Source organism: Aspergillus foveolatus, assembly GCF_047715535.1.
Source record: "Aspergillus foveolatus strain CBS 279.81 unplaced genomic scaffold BDW70scaffold_10, whole genome shotgun sequence".
Lineage (NCBI taxonomy): Eukaryota > Fungi > Ascomycota > Eurotiomycetes > Eurotiales > Aspergillaceae > Aspergillus > Aspergillus foveolatus.
In genome coordinates, this window is record NW_027396074.1 from 361,392 (window position 1) to 380,257 (window position 18,866).

The window sequence follows — 18,866 nt, forward strand, 5'->3', positions numbered from 1 at the left end:
GCCCAGATCAGTAGTACAAGGCTAGTGCTGTCGGGGTCGGGGTCGGTTTCAACCGCCCCGCCACGCCGACATGCGTTGGTCTCACTATAGTAGCGACTAGCAAGCCGTGCAGGCGCCTAGTGTGCATATTGCCTACACCGAAGAATTGATGGAACGATCTTGGAAGAATCTGGACTACCTTGGCACTGCAGCTTGCGTCCTGGTGCAAATATTAATGCAAAGCACCATGCAGGGCAGGTGACGTGCCTTTCGTTATCGATGGGTTTCCGTTCATCATCAAAGTGCGCTCCTGTACGGGGTTTCCAGACATGAAGGTGGTGTTGTGCCTTAAGACTCCGCGTGGCGCTTACGCTGATATTTGGATTTGCTCCTTGCAGGTGGTTGCGCATGGGCTTATGCCCATGGGTGGAAACAGTGCTTCCATCAAGGTTATGGCATGGTCTCATGGCTAATGGACATCCTCCGGCCATTGATTCGGAGCTAGATGCTGGTGCTTGCATCTCGTCCACGCTCAAGGCTTATGCTTACTCAGTATGGTGCCGGCGGCGCGGTACCTCCTCACATGTCACTTCTGTAGATGCGTACATCCCGTGCACATTCAGTTGGCAGGTAGAAAATGAGACCTTGTGATTGACATACGGTTTCTGTGTCACTGGCAAGTACCCCTGGTCAGTTAGGGCTACGGTGGGAAGTAGTTAGGTAATGCTACATATACAGTTAAATAGAAGCGTTTAACCTTCTGCCTGGTAATTCTCAGCCTTTAAATATAAGCGTCACATTCAGACCTGCTACTTGGGTATGAGTAGGTAGGTATCTCGTCTCAAGTACGTACAGGTACAACAGCATAATGTGAAAAAATACAAGCCACCCAGTCATGCAAGGAAAGAAGAGAACAAAGGCAAGCGACAAAGTAAGAATCAAAGTTAATGAAATCTAGTATAGTTGAGTCGACTTGACTGACGTGCCCCGACCACATACGTAAGGTTTACGATCTGATATACCTAAGTAGTCCATGCCCGAGAACAAAACAGCTCAAAAACGCCATCGCTATGCAAAATCTTTGTATTTCCCCCGTTTCTTTCTTTTTCATTTTTTCTCTTTTTTTTGGACCTTCTCTTTATTTTTTCCTGTAGGAATGTATACTGAATGAGTTTCACTGGCTTAGATTAGCCATGGTGGTGTCATTGGCATGATGGCGCCGTAGAGCCTCATGCATCTCGACTCGGAGGTCGAAGAGGAGTTCATCCAGCTCTTTGACGGCGTTTCGGTCGAGCGAAGATAACTTCACTTGGTCGATAAGGGAGCGGAGGGAGGTTGAGATTTGGACGTCCTGGTTTAATTGGGGCGCTCGCTCTGATGTCGATTGATCTGGTGCCGACAGCGGCTGGTGTGGCTGGCTTGAGTCAGAGAGAGCTTGCTTCTCGGTCTCCGGTTGAGTTTTTGGTGTAGATGCACTCTCGACCTCTGTTACTGCAGCTGCTTCCGACTCAGTTGCCTTTAATTCCGCCATATGAATGACCATGGGCTCCCCCGACGCTTCTGCTTGTTGACTAGCCTGCGTTCCCGGTTGGTCTATATGAGCAGCATCGGTTGATTGCGGTTGTTGCTCGGAGTTATTGTCTGTCGTAGAAGGTTGAGAGTGTTCAACTGATTTCTCTATAGAACTTTCCGTTTCCGGGATGATTTCGTCTTGCGAAGCTCCCGCTCGTTGAGAGCGGCGCCTCTCCGACTTGCGGTTAGTTTGCTTCTTGTTCTGCAGAGACTTCTTCGGCGCAGGTATTTCATCTGGGATATCGGGTGCAGGTACACCACTAATACGGTGTGACCTCCGTTTCTGAGATCCCTGGGACCCTTGTTCTTTAGTAGTCTCTTTGTCCATATTGACCTGCTCCTTCCTCGGGGTTTCGGCTGTATCCTCGACTGTCTCATGCTTCCGCTTCTTCGCGGCTCGGTTAGCTGGAGAAGAGACGGTATCTTGAGGCGTAGCCGTAAGCTTTTGTTTTTTGGAAACAACTTGATTTTCTTCGGCTTCGGCTGCCGGCGTTGCCGCAGAAATCCTTGATGAGCGGCGACGCTCCTCTTTGGCGGGAGAAATCCAGTTCTCCAATTCCCGCTTGCGTTTGCGTGTGATGGCGGCTTTTCCCATGTACGCTACAGCTTCACTATCTGCCTTGTCACTGCTCAGGTCCACGGCGTATACAAGATCATGTTCGAGCTGCGACGTGGCCTGCGTATCGGTGTCCTCGCTAGCTGAGTCCACAGCCGGGTCCATCCGATCATGTTGCAGCTCAGAGACATTCTGACGTTTAATTTCAGGACCAGTGGCGGTGTTATGGATGAAGTCATTGTGCGCGGTTTGTGCTGCTTCTTGCAATACTTGCGCTTGTTGAGCATTTTCGCCTTCATTCTTTGCTGAGGGCTTTTCTGTCGCCGAACGGAGACGACTTTTCATACTTTGCCCTATAACGCCCTCATTGTTTTGTTCAGTTTGCTCGGTTTCCAAAGGAACAGCATACGAGATTTTCTGGCTTGGTGTCTTTAATCGCCTGGGCCTATTTTTCTTCTTGTTCTTGGCATTTCTGCCTTTGGTTAACTTGGAAGGAGAAGTTTGCCGTGAATCAGCGCTCTGCGAATGAAGCTCGGGTGGTGACGAAGGGGGATCAATGTCCATAGAGTCACCGGAAGGAAACGATGGAGGGATGGCGGATGCAACCGACGATGTTCGGCCGCGGATAGCAGGTGTCGGAGACGAACCAAGGAATCCGTCTTCGTTGTCCGCAGAGACGGCTGGTATTGTAGGCGTCCGCGGTGTTTCAGATCCGGATTCTTGGTTTCGGAGGTTACGTATATGCGGTGGTGTCATGAACCCAAGTTCTTTCGGAGTAGTAAGAGGAGGAGACGATGAACGAAGGTTGTCGATCATGGAGAACATCTCCTTATGATGGGAGGTGTCTTCTTTGGCAGTGCTAGCCGAATCCTCAAAAGGAGGATTGCTGCAAACTTTCCGAACAAGAGCCTCCTGTTGGAAGCCCGACCCCGCCGTCTGTTGCAACGCTGAGGCTCCCAGGTCGGAGCCCATCACAGGAGATTCAAAGCGAGCAAAGCCAGGAGACTCGGACGGCGCATCCAAGATAAATGCAATGCGAGACTTTACCGACGCATCTTCTGTTGCAACTATAGAGCGTTCTGCCGCAATATAATCGGTTTCAACATCGCCCTGACCGTCTTCGACCTCTTTCATGCTTTGTGACAATTGGGCGGTATCTACGTTCGACTCTTGTGTCTCGCTGCCGACACGGGCTTCCAGGTTTCGCACCGCTTGGGATATGCTAGCTGGGTGTATTGAAGACTGCTGGGAGCCAAAGGAAGACTTCCAAAATTCCCAGAATAGGTTAGCTGTCGACATATGCGAGGACCCCAAGCCCGAGCAAATAATCTGCTCGAATTTGTGAGAAGTTGAAGCATAGCGAGGCAAGATTTGTAAGATATTCAGCACAGTTGATGCTAGCGCGTGACACTTCTCAAAGTTAGGGGATAACCAATCTAGAATATTTTTGGTGCACTTACAGCAGTCAGAATCCGGCTGTCAGCGCCACTCTCGAGAGTGAGCTTGCGGGACTCATCCTTCAGAAAGAGACCAAGGGGATACTGAAGCTGATCAAGTACCACAGATCTGAACATAAAGGTTCCTGATCCTAGAAAAGAGACGAGAGTCTCTATGAATACAGCAGCAATGTTGGAATGTAAAGGCACTAACAGTTCATAAGATCGGGAGAGAATCTGATGAACCAATCCAACTAACGCGGTTGGAAAAGGAAGTTTGTTGTTGTCGTTGGCACCATTTTCATACTCCGAGAAAGGAATCGTTGAACAATGATGGATTATCGAAGAAGCGGGTGAACATGCGGTGCGGATATCGAGATTCATCATCAAGCCCACGAGGGGGACCAGCATTGTCGGCGTGATTGCACAATCTCCTTTCTCATTCCTCAGGGCACGAATAGACGCACTCAAAAGCTGATCCCAGACTTGGAAACTGTCTGAGTATTTCAATCCTGCAGACAGGATCTTGATTACGTTGTCATAATCACGGGCAATAGACCCGTCCCGTCCGCGAGCTGATTCCATAGCAGAGGAGCATATACAATCTGCAGACATTTGAGCAGTCGTTGTCCACACAATCTGCGCAAAGTTATCAACGCCATGGAATCCACTTCCGTCAGGGTACAAATCGGCACATTGTCTCAAAATGTCGAGTCGGGAGCCCCTTGAAACCTTCCCATGGCAGGCTGCTTCAATGATATCTTTGATAAGGCGTGAGTAAGCAGCCGTTGGCCCTGAGATCCCTGAGACATCAATGAGGAGCCGTAGCAAGTGCAAAATAGGGCTATCGGGATTGTTATTGGCTTTCGGATGGCGGTGCGTAGGCGTTGCGGCTTGGTACGAATCCGCCGTCTTCAGGAGCAGTTTCTCCGTGAATGAAATGCTGCCTAGGGCGATAATCATAGTCGTCGACAGAAACCTAAAGCGTTCAAAGAAATTATCCATTGAGTTGCCATTGACAGCATTGAGAGACGATGGTCCTCCATTCCATAATCGCTGGAGAAGCCCCAAGACATGAGCCACTGTCTGCATAGACTCAGGCGAGGGTGTAATCTCTTTGCTAGCTGCAAACGCCAGAGCATGGGATAGACTAACCCACGCCGCAGCAATATTGGACTTCTCCATCTCCGAGTCCCAAACTGATGATTTCAAGATAGCCTCGAACACCTTCAACACATCAGGAATCCTCGACCTAACCCATTTGCAATCCAAGGGTGGCAGTTCTTCTGGCACAATCCTTTTTGGTTCATTGACGCGATTATCCGACCAAGCCTTGAGAGGGTGTGAACTCCACAGCATGTTGGACAGCACGTGCGCAAGCCTGTCGCTAAGGCTGGGGACAAAGGAAAAAACATTTGAAGATGGCGAGAGGATGTACTCTTCCCAAACTTTATCGAGTTGTTGGTGAGATGCATCAGGTCGAAAGGCATAGTATAGCAGATTGTAGTAGCTGGCAATCACGAGTTGGCTGGGTTGGGAACCTGTCTTGTCGTGCTTCTTTCTTTCAAACTGAGAGAGTATCGGCTTGCTAAGCATATGCAGTAGGGACCGACTAGTTGTGTCACTGATATTGGCCACTAATACAAACCGATTCCAATTACCAATGGCTTTTGACTTAATTTCAGGATCATTGCAATTGAAGCATTTCTGAAGAACGAGAACCCATTCCTTGAAGTGCTGCCACTGGTCGATGTTGAATCGCTTGTTTCTAAGAAGTAGTGTGATGACACCCCAGATTTGAGGAACGTGTTCGCCGGTTTCTGGATTCGACATCATCCTTGACATACGCTCGCTGACCTCGGAGACCAGCTTCCGGTTGTTTGCGAGTGGTCGGTCGAAAATATCACGGAGTGTCTTGGACAAAGTGGAGTTCGAGCCAGATGACATATACACGTTGAAACCAAGCTCCAGCGCGTTTAATCGGACATTCTTAATTTGATGGAGCAAACCCGATATGAGATGATCCATCCAAAGAGTCGATAGGGCAAGGAATGTCGGCTTGGCCACGTCAAATAGTCGCTCGTAAATCATTAAACGCTGAGAGATCACGGAGTTTCCTTTGACTCTGTCCGTTATACTATGCAGCATTTCCAGTATGCGCGTCGTCCTTGCCGCTGTGATTATCCGTGCTGGGAACTTCTGCGTTGACAGGACGGTGAGATAATGGGTCACAACGGACTTGGGAAGATTTCCACTCTCGAGACAGACGACCGAGTGCTCAATGAGGAAAAGCTTGAATTCATCCGGCAATTGAGGAGAGATCTGAGGATGCCAAACGAGCACCACAGAAAGTTTTAGTGCTTGAATGACAAGGTTTGTATCCAGTGGGCCGCCCTTTGTGAGATCGCGGCTAATATCCCGTTGGATGAACTCTGCAATCAGGCTCATCTTGCGCAGAATTTCTTCTTCTGTGGGCAACTTTTCATATGCCCTCAATGCACCAAATAACTGCATATACGCATCTATCCTTGAGCTGGTCGACTCTCCAGCCAATTGCTGGGTGAGGGACTCTAAGAGCATTGCGAAAGACTCGGGAGTATACGTTATAGCAGCAGCCGAATGAACAGGGCCGGGCGAGTTCGTCGTTTTGAGTATTGATCTAACCGGCTTGAGATCGTTCGAAGGAAGAAGAGCTTTCGACTTCGGGTTCGTGAACGAAGGAGGTTTGATGAATTTTGGCCATGGCGAAAAGTTCACGCGCTTCGACTGGCGGCTGGAGGGTGCTCCAGTTGAGGTCGAGTCGTTCTGCAGAACAGGAGATTCGTTAGGCGTTTGTACGGGCACTGGCGACTCCTCCGTCCGATCTTTCTCAGACAGCATACGAGACGCAGTCTTTGGTGGAGTCGGCGGACGAGCTGACAAAGGACCCAGAACGTCGACCATAGTTCAAGACAAGAAGCAGTAGTAGAAGGAGGAGAGGAAAAGGAACATTGCGAGACGGCCAAGCTCCAGGAGCGAACTCAGGCCTGTTCCTATACACGTCGTAGCACTGAAGATGGCAGATTGAAGATTGACGGAGACCATGAAGAATTGAGACCCTCTGCAGAACGCCGGAGACGCCAAGCCACGCTTGAACGCGGTTGCGGACGCGTTAAGTGGCAGCGCGTTTGAAGCCTTGTAAGTAAGGCCTCAAGGCAGCAGAAGCGGCATGCAGCCTTATGACTCAGGCAAGCTGCGGAGAAGCTGACTACAAGTGGGGTCTAGCTGTTTCTATGGCGCTCGAAGGATCGACTGAACAATGAACTGATGTAAGGGCACTGCTCATCATCTATTTCTTTATTCACATAAGTTCTTAGTTCTCGGACTCAAGTTTGATTCCTCGTTGATTGTCTCGGAGAGCTCTCCTGCATCTACCTAACCCCTGTCTCTCCGCACTAGAATCCTTCCGTGCGATCGACAACTGACAATTCTTGAACTTTTGAACAACTCAACCAAAGGAATTCTTATCGCGCAACTGGACACAGGCGCCGAGTGAATATGGATTTGCGTATTCTGCAGGGCTCTGGTATAGCGCAGTCCCTGATTCATTCTTTTCTCAGCGCTGACACATGCTCAACAGAGAAATTGCAGCAGGTCACAAAGCTTTTGGACTCTCTTGAAAAAGACCTGAAAGATAACTCGTTGAACTCTGCACGTAAGAAAAACCTAAAAACTGCATACTAGACACTTCCTGACTTGTTCTAGAAAGAACTCAGATCCTCTTACAGCTGAGGCAACATGGCACGAGTCCCGACAATGCAGGACCGATTTACTCAAAAAAGGTGGATCATACCACGTGCCGCCTCTGACCGTATCTAACATTTGCATAGGGCATTGAGATACTATCCAAGTATGGCGTTGACGGTGAGACAACAGACGTCCGCCATGCAGCCCTGCGCTGCGTTGCAAACGCTCTCTTGTTAGACTCCAAAATGCGCCAGTTGTTCGTAGACACTGGTAGGGGCGGGAGACTAGCCGAAATGCTCAAGGTATGCTCAAGTCCATCATTGTATTCTATGTTAACATTTCTAGTGTGATTCTTCCGAGCATGAAATGGTCATCAGCCGAATCCTTTTCCTCTCGACATACGATACCAACATGAATTTCGACGACCTCATTAACAGCCACTCTTTAGGAGATAATATCAACTACGTGAGCTGAGTGTTCCCTTGAAAGAGTTAACATACTAATAACGACAGCAAATCCTCCGACATTCCAAACAATTCCCGAAGTCCGGCAGAAAGCCTCTATCACAAGTCGACGAGCTGGCTTTTACAGATACGTTGAAATTGGTATTCAACATAGCGAAGCTTTTTCAAGACCTGGCGCCGACCTTTTCACCATCAATACCATACATATTCAAGATCATCAGCCGAATCGATATCCCCCTGAAGCCTCTGGATGGTCTTCTCGGCACACTATTGAACTGCCTGTCGACACTGGACCTCGAAAACAAGAACAAAAAGCCTTACGACGGCAACCCACTTTTCCCTACTTTTAACCAGAACTGCAACGTAGACAAGTTGATCAATATCCTAGATCAAGCAGTGTCAGCTTACGAGCCCTCGGAGCTTGAAACCAAGGCCATTCCTCTCTTCCATACCCTCGTAACCATCCATGAGGTGGCACCCGACGGCCCCCGCAAATACATGCAGTGGCTTCTTCTACCTGACGACAACGACCGGGACCGGCCAATCGGGCAGTCTGACACGTTATCGTCGAAGCTGCTCAAGCTTTCAACCATGCACTATGCGAACCTTAAGGTCGCTATCTCCGAACTCATGTTTGTTCTTTCAGGAAAGAATGCCGAAAGCTTGACGAAGAACATCGGTTATGGTTTCGCTGCGGGGCTTCTAGCATCCCGCGGCATAGATATCCCCAAGTCTGCGGGTGAAGCATTCGCAACCAACTCTCAAGATCTTAATCCAGAAATCAATCCGATTACCGGCCAAAGATGGGCTGCGGAGAAGGAAGTCACCGGCCCGTCCATGACGAAAGAGGAGAAGGAGAGAGAGGCCGAAAGGCTGTTTGTGCTTTTCGAAAGGCAAGTACAGCGTATGGATTTAATGTAGTCATGCTAACTCTATTATAGGGCCAAAGCAAACGGCATCCTCGGGGTCGAGAATCCAGTTACTCAGGCTTTGCGGGAAGGAAGACTGGAAGAGTTGCCTGACTCTGATAGTGAATAAATATATAGCAGATTGTAGCCGTATAAGTTAAAGTTCCAGAAAAACTCGCTCCACAAGGCCTTCACTAGAGCATTCATGGCAGAACATGAATTCAGCTAGCGCGTTCATGGTCCACTGTACCTTGGACCGGATGTCGGGTCCTGGTAGCAATCTGAGCCCAGATTATATTTTAACCCTCCAAGATGTGGTGTGGATAGCCATGCTAGACAGCTTCATCCAGCTGGCCGCCGACACCTTAACACAGTCATTTTCTCAAAGGCTTATTTCCCAAATGGTTAGTCTATGCTAAGACATGGTAATCAAAACTGCTGCACTATCTTATACGTCGAAGAAAGTAGCCCATCTTTGCCTCTGCGTCTTCAGCGGTACCCACATACAGTAAGCCGACAACCGCCCCCAATATCAATTCCTTCGGCCCTCCACTTCTCTTCCAGGCGTCACTCAGGTTTTCATTACTGTTTGTAGTGGCCAGAAAGATCTTGAAGAGCGCCACCCAGGCGTCAGCGTCATTAGAAGGGTCATCATCGGATAGAAAAAGCATACACTTCTTTTTTTACCAGGCCACGAAGGATCTTTGCAGCATTAGCGTTGTCCTGTAATCCTGCAGCCAGGAGAAATCGACCAAACAGAGTATATCGTCGAATCCAACGTTGGCATCCAAGGCTAAAGGGAAATGTCGAATTGGCTCCGAAAGAGTAAGGATAAACGGCATCCAGATGGCTTTGGGCTTGCTTTCGTTGCGTTCATCTTCCTCAAAATAAGAGGCACTGGGTTTGAGAAGCCCGCGGCTGCTTCATATCAACCACGAATTCTGGCGGCGAACCGAACCTTTGCAAGCAATACCAGCTCCCATTTAAAATTTTCACCTGTGTTACGTCCATGCCATAAGATTTAATTGGTCTGATCCTTTCCACTGCCCAGGTGATCAGTTGAGGACGCTCTCAATTGTCCGGCGTCAAGATTATATTGACTATAATCGTTTTCATCCCCTTGATGAGTGGAAAATCTTATACATGTCCAGCTGGAGGGCAAATTTGCTCGGTTTTTGAAAGCGTAAAGCATCAAGGAACAAGCCTCGGCAATAACGATGGTGGAGGGTCGAGGGGAGGAATGAGGTACGAACTTACAGAGTGCTTGTTAACAGGGCACATCTGCAGTTAATACAAAGAGAGCCCTTGACCTAAGATCAGAGCCCTTTTAGTGCATGCATTCGGCCGTACCTGAGCCTATTCTGGTGTCCGAGCGTACAGGGACGACTCCAATGACAGTTCCAATAGAACTAGCAAGCATATAAGTGGGTAGGAGAACGTCAAGAGAAAGACGTTCTTGCACTGTGTCAAATTGAGTTGAATGTTTGACTTGCTTGGTTCATGCCAGCATTGTTCCAGCAGACATACGCAGTATGTAGGTAACCTTCCGCCTGCTCTGGGGACTTTATATAACGCCAAGACAAGACGGCTCCAATGACGTCTGTGGGGTTGACGGAGCACAGATTCTTGGCGAAAAAATTGACCACCGCGGGGCTATCCAAGTGTTTCATACTACCTGAACAATCACTGGAGTTGAGTCCGTGGCCCTTTTTCACTTCTACATCTTTCGATAATTATAGTTGCTCGACATCCAAACCGCCAAAATGTCGAAGCCGTTTGACCCCGAGCAGGCGCAGAACCTGGAAGATGTAAGTCCTTATCGCGCCACCCCTCCATACCGACAAAGCTAACAATCAGCCAGATGGAGAAGCAGTTCGCCGTCAAGGGTTCGTGACGTTCCCTTCACTTTCGCTTACATTCGACAAACCATACTCACCATATCGCAGCCGTGGAACACCTGATGACATACTGGTCCATCCTTGAGAAAGTCCCCGGATCCCAGCTGCGCCTGACGAAAATCGACGACGAGATTTACGAGCACTTCAAGGCGGAATTCCCCGATTTCGACCCGGCCGAGACGATTGACGAGGACAAGATGAAGAGCAAGGAGGGTAAGGAGAAGTGGCGTAACTGGATCAACCAGTACGAGAAAAAGATTCACGACTTCAACTTCGGCACAATGCTGCGGGCGAACCCAAAGACCGAGTACGAAAGGGACAATACGATTTTCGGTGAGTCCCCGAGGCTCTGGAGCTACTGAATATGGATTGGGATGGGTTGGCTGACTGGATCTTTGCTTCTAGCTATGCGGATGCAGTTCTATGCTATTGAGATTGCGAGGTAAGGCGTCCCGCTATGCACAAAGTCAGCGGTTTGCTAATTTCATTTGCCTCGTAGGAATCGCGCTGGTCTCAACGACTGGATTTACGAGCAGGCACAGGCACGGGCGAAGAATTCCAGTTCATAATCACGTTTACTACCCCGTCGGTCTCTGGCAGTTAGAATTTAGAACCCATTCCACATCAGCACGTTTATTGCGAACCATAACCAAATCCTCTACTATCATAAACAGATGGCGAGTCCGGCTGCCTTCTGGATTTTTCGGCGACATAGGGTTAGGGGTATACCAGTAGCGCTTCCAAGGTGACAGTCTAGACTATCCAGCCATATGTTTCCCAAGATAGACTGGGGTCCAGACATGCAAGTATGTTTGCTGAGGTCTTTTGTCTGGATGGTAGTATATAGAGGTGTGGGTGATAGAGGTGTGGGTGGCCATCCAGCCAGCCTGGCCGAGAAGAACAATGCCAACGTCCATTGACCTATTGCACAGAACACCCTCAATGTGCCTGATCTAAATCGTCAAGGACGGGAACATAGATGAAAGCAATCACGCACGTATACTTCTCTTGCTCTTCAATGAAAGAAGAATCCCGAACTTTTGTTCCCTCTTTCTCATGCGCATTTGGACCGTCCACAGCTCTACTAGCGAAGCCGATTAAGAGACGTCTACACCTGTTAGATATAATGGCTACAGCTTTGAAGAGTTACTTGCAAGCCTGTTCAGTACACCATGACCCAAATTCACGGCCAGGGAGCAGGTCCTGACTTGATTCTTATTTATATCTCACGATCCCCGAGGTATCGAGCCGGTAGGTGATAAGGCACCAATTCTCTAAGATGACACTGCAGAGTAATCAGTAGAGTGAAGATCTGGATGTTACCTTATTACCAGTGTTCAGTAACACTTCGGATGAAAATGAGCAATTATTAGCCTTTAACCTGTTCTGTCCTCGGGGTATATTGGTGTCTTTAGAGTGGCGGCTAGGGCACCTCTGCTAAGATTCGAAGTCACACTAATTGGTTGCGCGTAGTCTACAAGTCCAGTTTCGGGATGATTGCGAGTTCCATTTCTGCGTAATCCAGATCTCGAATAACCACAACTTCCTATTTTGCCGCCCCCAGCAGGCACCTCCAACCTCGACCCCAGGCTGTCGGTCACTGAGCTGCGTGGGGCTCTCTAGCTTTCATCTCCTACAATATCAACTGTTTATCAGCATAATCTCGAGACCTTTTTTCTTAGTAATATCTCTTAACCTATCCTCTTTTTTTCTCGTTCACAGTTGCATCAGCTGCCGTAACCGCAGTTATCAATTCATACATAAGCTACTCGTGATAGTTATCAATCACATAGTCCCCTGGACCCCAGTCGCATCACTCGCACACTCATACCTCACGCACTCTTTTGTGGTCGCGTTCTTGAGCTGCATCTCGTAGCCGTTTGTTAGACCCTGGCCGTCTGTGCATCGGTTGCTGTCGGAGTGTGCATCGATGGAAGTCAATAATCAAGGCACGGTTCAACTCAGCATTCTATAGTATATTCTCTGCTCAGAGATCCTGGTGGACGATACCTAAAGAACGTATCTTTTTCAAGGACCGTGAAATTGCATGATCGAGATTCTTCCCTCCTCGCCGCCCCAGCCCATAAGGAGCATGTGGCGTATCTCTCCTGCGCCGTGTAGGAAGGAGACTCTGTCCAAGTTAATCGCTCCAAGGAAAATTGGGATCGCCGATCCTTGTACAGGCCGAAGGATACGGTAAACGTCCGCTTCACTCGATACCACTTTCCAGCGCCGAGAGGTGGTGGCTTTGCCGACAATAGTATAACCGTACGCGGCACAGGTAACTTTGAACGGCGCAGCGTAAGACCCACGATCTCCCATCGGAGTAAAATTATGATCCAGAACTCCATCGAGCTGCTCCGTTACCATCTGCACCAAGGTCTTCACGTCGATCGGGTGTCGGTCGTCCTGTCTGCCAGAGATGTGGAGTTCAGCATTAGGACAGCAAGGGTCTATTGCTTCACCTTGTTGCAGGCCCAGAAGACACTTTTGCGTGCAGGATTTAGCTATATGTTGATAATTTTGCCTGCTTTGGTCATTTCTCATATTTGTTTGGAATGAATATTGATGAGGTGGGGGTGACGTTGAGGCCTTGCTCAACCCCTGTTTATGTCTGGTAGATGTATTAGAAGCTGCATCAGAGTCTAGAGAATCCTCTTGGTGAGGCTGATCGGATGATGGCGCACATCCAAGACCAGGTCGCGTGGCCATTCGATGACCTTTGAGGACGGGCGATCCAGCCGAGGAAGATGATGGCAGGAGCTCAGGCGTAGCCTGCTCCAAATCATAGTGTCCAGAACTAGCGCATTCCATATCCTGAGCACTCTGATGTGACACTGTTATGGAGATCTGCGAGCGCTCACTGTCAAAACTGGAATGCCGAATCGGCAGCTTGTGCCGCGCATTCTCCCGCCAGGCATGATTGCGACAAGAGGAACGAAAACTCATCAAGCAGAGACATAGAGCCCTGCTGAGTCGAGTCGTGGGTATCTCAAGACGTCCGACACTCGCCGTTCTGTCTATTCTAGGATCACCAAGGTCGTAGTGAAGAGTACCTGGGTCATCAAAGGGAACCCAGAACTGCACGTCCATGAGTCCGTTTGTTGAATACGAGTACTCGAGACCTTCTTGAACCATCACATGGAACTCTTCAACGATTGCTGCCCCTACAAGCCGCGCCGTGTTGTACTTTGACTTCTCTGGCTCTTCCGCAGGAGTCGTATCGGGTTCGACAATTTCTGCCAGAACTTTATCGGGTGAAGGCCCTCACGCAGGCTTTGCACGGTGGGCTTATGGGGCGGTTTGTATTCAGCGATGGTGAGCAAAGTACTCGTGTTACTGTCAACCCGACGGACGCAGAATTGATCAGGCCAGAGGCGTCTTGTGCTTGATGCTTCGCTAGCATCTATCTCGTCATTTTCATCCAGAGCATTGGGGTGGTTAGCAAACCACACTCCGCTGCCTAACTGTAATTCCTCTCGAGCATCGGGTATTTTACATAATTCGGCAATAATAACACGCACATGACCTTCCACGGCTAGTCGTTCACAGAGCCCGAGATTCCGTTCATTGCTAATGGGTTGGCTGGCGATTACACGGCCAATCTCTTCCAACCCAGCACGCAATGCGAATAATTGCCGTGCATCTGCTTCCGTAGGCTGTAGGTAGCGGCAGACCGATTCATAGATTTCAAGCTGTGTAGCTGCACAAGCCGTCCACGGAAGCAGTCGTATAGGGCAGTATTTGTCGGTCGGAGGACCAATCGTCCCTGTTGTGGAGCGGGAAGGGACTTCAGCTTTTAGCAGTCGCCAGAGGAGATCATGGGAATATCCGATGAACTCTCCAAAAGTGCTTGGTTGATTACGCTCTTTTTCTTGGTTCCTTTCCTCCTCTGCCTGCTTTCTTTTCTCCTTTTCCTGCTTTATTTTCTCCTCTATCAGCCTTATTTCCTCCTCTGCCTCGAGAAAAAGCGCCTTGTAGTCCTAGGAGCTGCTTCCACTCATTGTGTTCGCGAGGGAGGATGAGAAGACTCCATGGCAATGAAGATTCCATAGCAGTGTCGTCGGATATGTTGTCACATGTTATCGATCTTGATATACTCATTTGCCGTCCGAATCAAACATCTGGCGCACCAGTACCAGGAAACCGCGGCACACCACAGAGCCCTACCGCTGCGATTCCCACTGCCCGAACAGTTCATGTACTTTTCTAGAACCAGCAGCTGCGGATGCAGAGCCAAGTATTTGACATCATAGAAGAACCGTATAGTCATTCTAAATGCAGGATCCCAGGATCCTGCATTGCATCATCTCTAGCTGCAGTGATCGTTTACCAGCACAGCAAAAAGGCGCTGCCGCAATTTCCGACAGGGGTGGCGAAGAGAGCAAAGGGGCGAAAGGAGTGGGCGTCTTGGAGAAGATGAGACAACCAGTCATGACTGGGTGATGGAAGAATATGGGAGGGGGGGTAAAGGAACATGAAGAAATTGGGAGAACAGCAACAGCAGCCCTTGTATATTTCGAGGCGTGATGACAATACAACGTATCAGCGGCTAGCCCCGAAAAGTAGTACTAAGTAAGGAAGGGAAAATACAGTTTCTCCTTTAAATAGCGGACTAAGTGATTGAATAATGTGGGCTATCAAGGCGATTACTAGCGTCAACTGTGGTGATGTGATTTATATCTGTGCGCAAAGCTTGAACGATCGTCTCTAGAAACACGCAGTCTGTCGAGTTTTTGACCAGTTTCGTGCCTTGTTTGAAGACGGACGAAACACTATTTTTGAGATAACCGCATCTCTTCGGGAAAGGGAGAGGAGATTCGGATCACGATCCGCTTCCCTTGTCTACGAGATAACCGCGATACCCTCATCTTCAATGACAGTTTGATACCCCTTCGGCAAAGATGAGATGAAATGTCTATCCCCACTGCTATGGCTGAGCACGGACAACGAAAAGCGTAGATAGTGATCATTACGGATCAAGACCGTACTTAAAATCCTCCTGTATTGTCCACGGAAGATGGTAGCTGCTGCGGCACAGTCGAGACCAACAAGCGGATGATGGAGGTCACGCATGATGTGATGGTGCTCGAGGATGGAAAGGTCGTGAGGTACATTTCGTTCGCTGTCTAAGAAATCACGAAGGAAACTTAAGGCGTTGATTGGACATCTAGAGAGACAATACAGATAGCCGGATCCATATATATTTAGCTACTTCAAGTACATAGTGAGAATACCAGGGAGCATCTATACCTTTGCAAACTTCTTCCTGAAAAATTCAACAGCCTGCTCCTCCGCTTCTGCAGCCTGCCTATCACTCTGCTCAACCGCCGTATCAGCCCTAACGCAAAATCCATGGCCCGCGCCTACATAAACCCTCACTTCTCCACCAACCTCCTCTTTCTCATGCACAATATTCTTGATAAGTTCAATTTTCTCGCCCTTCAGGTTTGAGTCCAAATCTCCCAGTGCAAAACTCACTGGAATCGTGATCTTCTCGATATCACCAGGGAGGGACAACAGACTCGGGTGGCCTGTGAATCCAGCATCGATCAAGTTCCGCTTGATTCTGCTTCCGTTATCAACCGGGGTTATTATTGTCGAGGCCCCGTGCGCAAGAAGAATCGTATGCTTTCCACCCCAGCAGAACCCTGCAGCGCCGATGGGATGTTTCTGGCCTTCTGGTGACTGCCGCACAGAAGTGAAGAATGATTCGACGATTGGGTAGGATTTGCTGGGACGGTTCGCGATGAGGAAGGATGGGAAGACGTAAAGGGCGGAGGCGATATGGTAGCTTTACATATGTTAGTCAACTTTATACTTTGCATAGATGATGATGAAGCAGCGGGACATGATTTATGATGAGTACGCACGGCTTCGAGATCCAATCCCACAAACTTCCCGTCTTCATCACCGCGCGGATCGTATCAAGGCCCCAGGCTGGCACGGCGGTTCCTGGACATATCGATAACGTCAATTATGATGCGTCAAATTCTGAATCAGGTCGAGATGCAAGTACCCTTCATGAAATCCGGCAGGTAAACCCTAAACTTCCCGCTCTCTGCATACTTATCCGCCAGAAGGCGGTTATTGACGAACTCCCATCCGAACGCATCGGGTATTATAATTACAATGCCTTTTATTTCGTCGTCTGGGACTCCGGCGGGCTCGGTGACGTAGGTTTGAAGACCGTGGAGGTTTGTGATGCGGCCACTGGGGGTACCAGTGTGGACTGTGCCAGTGAAACAGTCTGGGCAGGACATCTTGTTTGGTTATTTATATAACTATAATATAAATCAAATCAAGCAAAGTAGACATATAAAAGCAGGATAGAGTGAGACGAGCGGGGATGAAGGTGAGATGATGCTGTCGTAAAGTTAGTTTATAGATTGTCGGGGATAGAGGGCTAACTCCGATTGGGGGGCTCTAAGTTGCTATGGATATACGGCACCGGAGTTTGGAAGACCGTAAGACTCCGCACGAAAGTCGCTAATTACATTATAGTTCTAAAGTGGAGGCGCGATTAGAGGGAGTTTGCCCTAGCGTACTATATCACTAACGTTACACAGCTGCGATGCGTATCTGACCTCATATCTTGGCGTTGGTGGTAGGGCTGGATGTTCTTGACGTATTCACTAGCAGGCGCTGCAGGGGAAGGACATTTCCACAACAGCTCATGCATCAAGGCACTTGGTCCCTCCAAGGTCTCGCTATGCCTCGCTATGGCCCAGGAACAATGTCGTTCTACTACGATAGCAAAAAGTAGCAAAAAGTAGCAATAGCACAAACAAAAAAGAAAGAAAAAAAGATACTCCCCGACTGGGAGTCGAACCCAGGTCTCCCGCGCTTGTTCCTATCAGGTGACAAGCGGAAATCATGACCGTTAGACCATCGAGGACTTGATGGAAGTATCTTCTTAAATTGGGCTATTAGCCTAAAAGCTAGCTATACAGGAAATTATTAAATCAGCTTGGAAGGCCCACCCCATAACTGACCTTCGGTATGATGACGGTACCTCTGTATATGATTTCCCGCTGAGTCTGGGAATGTCGGAGTTGAAAGATTTGAGTTAGTATCATGTTGCCGTCGTTTGGGGTGCCGCTGTCGCAGCTAGGAGTCTGATTATACAATTAGTTAAACTCGGGATCAATCAATGCTGTGCAACGCTGGTAACGTTACAAAGGTGTTCCCGAGGTGGGAGTCTCCGATCACTCACCTAGTCGGATCTGGACGAAATGGCAGTCTATTTGTATCTTAAATGGGTTATTACTACGTACAGTGGACAAGACTTTGCTAAGAGCATCATGAGGTGGACGTCACTCGCTACCTAATGGTATTTCTAGGTACGGGCCAGCCACTTACAGTGTAAGGCCTGTATGTATTGTCCATGCTGAGTACATTTGTTGGACAGTTTCGCGTGCTTGCTCATGTGCTTGTCTGGGGAGATGTTAGTCGTGCCAATTCACCAGGTGGCACTGCCTGTAGAGGGGGGCCTAAAAAACCATATGAGCTCCAAAGCATGCATAACTGGGCAAACTCCATCCTTCTGCACACAAAAATAAATTGGATACTTACAAGCAATCATATTGATGTCATTGTCTTCTGGTATTAATTATACGTTAATTCAGCACGGAGATGTCAAGTGGCTACAACGCTAAACAGACCATGTAAGAATGCAAGAGATCCGGCACGCATACACTGAACTGCATTGGCCCAGGAGAAGAAGCGCAGATTAGCTTGTGAGGGGAAAAAGAAAAAAGAATGCGCCGACCGGGGTTCGAACCCGGGACTCATCATTTTTCCAGTATAGTACTTGGGAATGATACATGATACCACTCCACCATCGGCGCTCCTTGTTGCTAGAAGGACATTTCTAATAAAATATATCCAATTTGAAATACTCCCAAAAAAGGAGCCCACTTACATCATGGATTCTCTCGCACGTGGTGTGGGGATATTTGGTTCAAGGATGCAGTCCCATTCATTCTGGGTTACAGGCTCTCTAAATCTTGCCTTTTGTTTCAGAACTATCGCTTTCCTCTATACTAGGTCGATGAACTGCGTTTACTAACAGGGGAAAGCACGATGTCTTGTCATAGGTATGCTAAGTGACTGCCGATGGGTTCGGGATCTAACCCGCTGTTGGCGTTGGTTTGATTCTAGCTACTGGTGGGTCTAAGATTTCACAGGTTAGGATGATTGCATTAGGAGTGTCATGTGGTGCGGATCATTGGAAGGATAGAGGTCGGTCAGAGGCGGCGTCTTTATATATCTTCTGTGCCCGGTTGGCAGAACGGAATCCCGTGAACGAATTTGGTATAAGAAAA

General features: G+C 48.6%; 7 protein-coding genes and 2 non-coding genes across 9 annotated transcripts; 3 read left to right on the forward strand and 6 right to left on the reverse strand.

Moving 5' to 3' along the window:
• The first annotated feature begins 772 nt into the window (after positions 1–772).
• BDW70DRAFT_131319 (uncharacterized protein) lies at positions 773–1,188 on the forward strand. Its single transcript, XM_073735965.1, has 2 exons — positions 773–910; positions 984–1,188. The coding sequence occupies exons 1-2, from the start codon at positions 875–877 to the stop codon at positions 1,131–1,133; spliced, it is 186 nt and encodes a 61-aa protein (XP_073598481.1). The 5' UTR covers positions 773–874; the 3' UTR covers positions 1,134–1,188.
• On the reverse strand, positions 1,154–6,492 carry BDW70DRAFT_165746 (putative telomere length regulator protein (Rif1); the record flags this gene model as incomplete). The annotated part of the gene is made up of 2 exons (XM_073741818.1): positions 3,568–6,492; positions 1,154–3,517 (listed from the first exon to the last, which is right to left on the reverse strand). The coding sequence occupies exons 1-2, from the start codon at positions 6,484–6,486 to the stop codon at positions 1,154–1,156; spliced, it is 5,283 nt and encodes a 1,760-aa protein (XP_073598482.1). The 5' UTR covers positions 6,487–6,492.
• A 402-nt stretch (positions 6,493–6,894) lies between these two features.
• Positions 6,895–8,771, forward strand: BDW70DRAFT_165748 (synembryn; the record flags this gene model as incomplete). The annotated part of the gene is made up of 7 exons (XM_073741819.1): positions 6,895–7,108; positions 7,163–7,237; positions 7,288–7,364; positions 7,413–7,571; positions 7,615–7,734; positions 7,782–8,626; positions 8,675–8,771. The coding sequence occupies exons 1-7, from the start codon at positions 7,081–7,083 to the stop codon at positions 8,769–8,771; spliced, it is 1,401 nt and encodes a 466-aa protein (XP_073598483.1). The 5' UTR covers positions 6,895–7,080.
• A 166-nt stretch (positions 8,772–8,937) lies between these two features.
• On the reverse strand, positions 8,938–9,362 carry BDW70DRAFT_8723 (uncharacterized protein). Its single transcript, XM_073745072.1, has one exon. It carries the CDS (start codon positions 9,310–9,312, stop codon positions 9,085–9,087), a length of 228 nt encoding a protein of 75 aa, XP_073598484.1. The 5' UTR covers positions 9,313–9,362; the 3' UTR covers positions 8,938–9,084.
• Positions 9,363–10,305: 943 nt separating this feature from the next.
• Positions 10,306–11,466, forward strand: BDW70DRAFT_131330 (polysaccharide biosynthesis domain-containing protein). Its single transcript, XM_073735966.1, has 5 exons — positions 10,306–10,449; positions 10,503–10,527; positions 10,588–10,872; positions 10,945–10,981; positions 11,039–11,466. Exons 1-5 carry the CDS (start codon positions 10,405–10,407, stop codon positions 11,106–11,108), a joined length of 462 nt encoding a protein of 153 aa, XP_073598485.1. The 5' UTR covers positions 10,306–10,404; the 3' UTR covers positions 11,109–11,466.
• Positions 11,467–12,364: 898 nt separating this feature from the next.
• On the reverse strand, positions 12,365–14,812 carry BDW70DRAFT_165750 (uncharacterized protein; the record flags this gene model as incomplete). Its single annotated transcript, XM_073741820.1, has 4 exons — positions 12,365–12,508; positions 12,670–13,778; positions 13,811–14,522; positions 14,756–14,812. The coding sequence occupies 4 exons, from the start codon at positions 14,810–14,812 to the stop codon at positions 12,365–12,367; spliced, it is 2,022 nt and encodes a 673-aa protein (XP_073598486.1).
• An 888-nt stretch (positions 14,813–15,700) lies between these two features.
• Positions 15,701–16,946, reverse strand: BDW70DRAFT_8742 (dienelactone hydrolase family protein). Its single transcript, XM_073745080.1, has 3 exons — positions 16,559–16,946; positions 16,413–16,494; positions 15,701–16,333 (listed from the first exon to the last, which is right to left on the reverse strand). Exons 1-3 carry the CDS (start codon positions 16,800–16,802, stop codon positions 15,787–15,789), a joined length of 873 nt encoding a protein of 290 aa, XP_073598487.1. The 5' UTR covers positions 16,803–16,946; the 3' UTR covers positions 15,701–15,786.
• A 404-nt stretch (positions 16,947–17,350) lies between these two features.
• BDW70DRAFT_t61 lies at positions 17,351–17,437 on the reverse strand. The gene has a single exon. It is a non-coding gene; the product is annotated as a tRNA-Asp (tRNA).
• Positions 17,438–18,301: 864 nt separating this feature from the next.
• On the reverse strand, positions 18,302–18,389 carry BDW70DRAFT_t60. The gene has a single exon. It is a non-coding gene; the product is annotated as a tRNA-Gly (tRNA).
• Between the last annotated feature and the right edge of the window lie 477 nt (positions 18,390–18,866).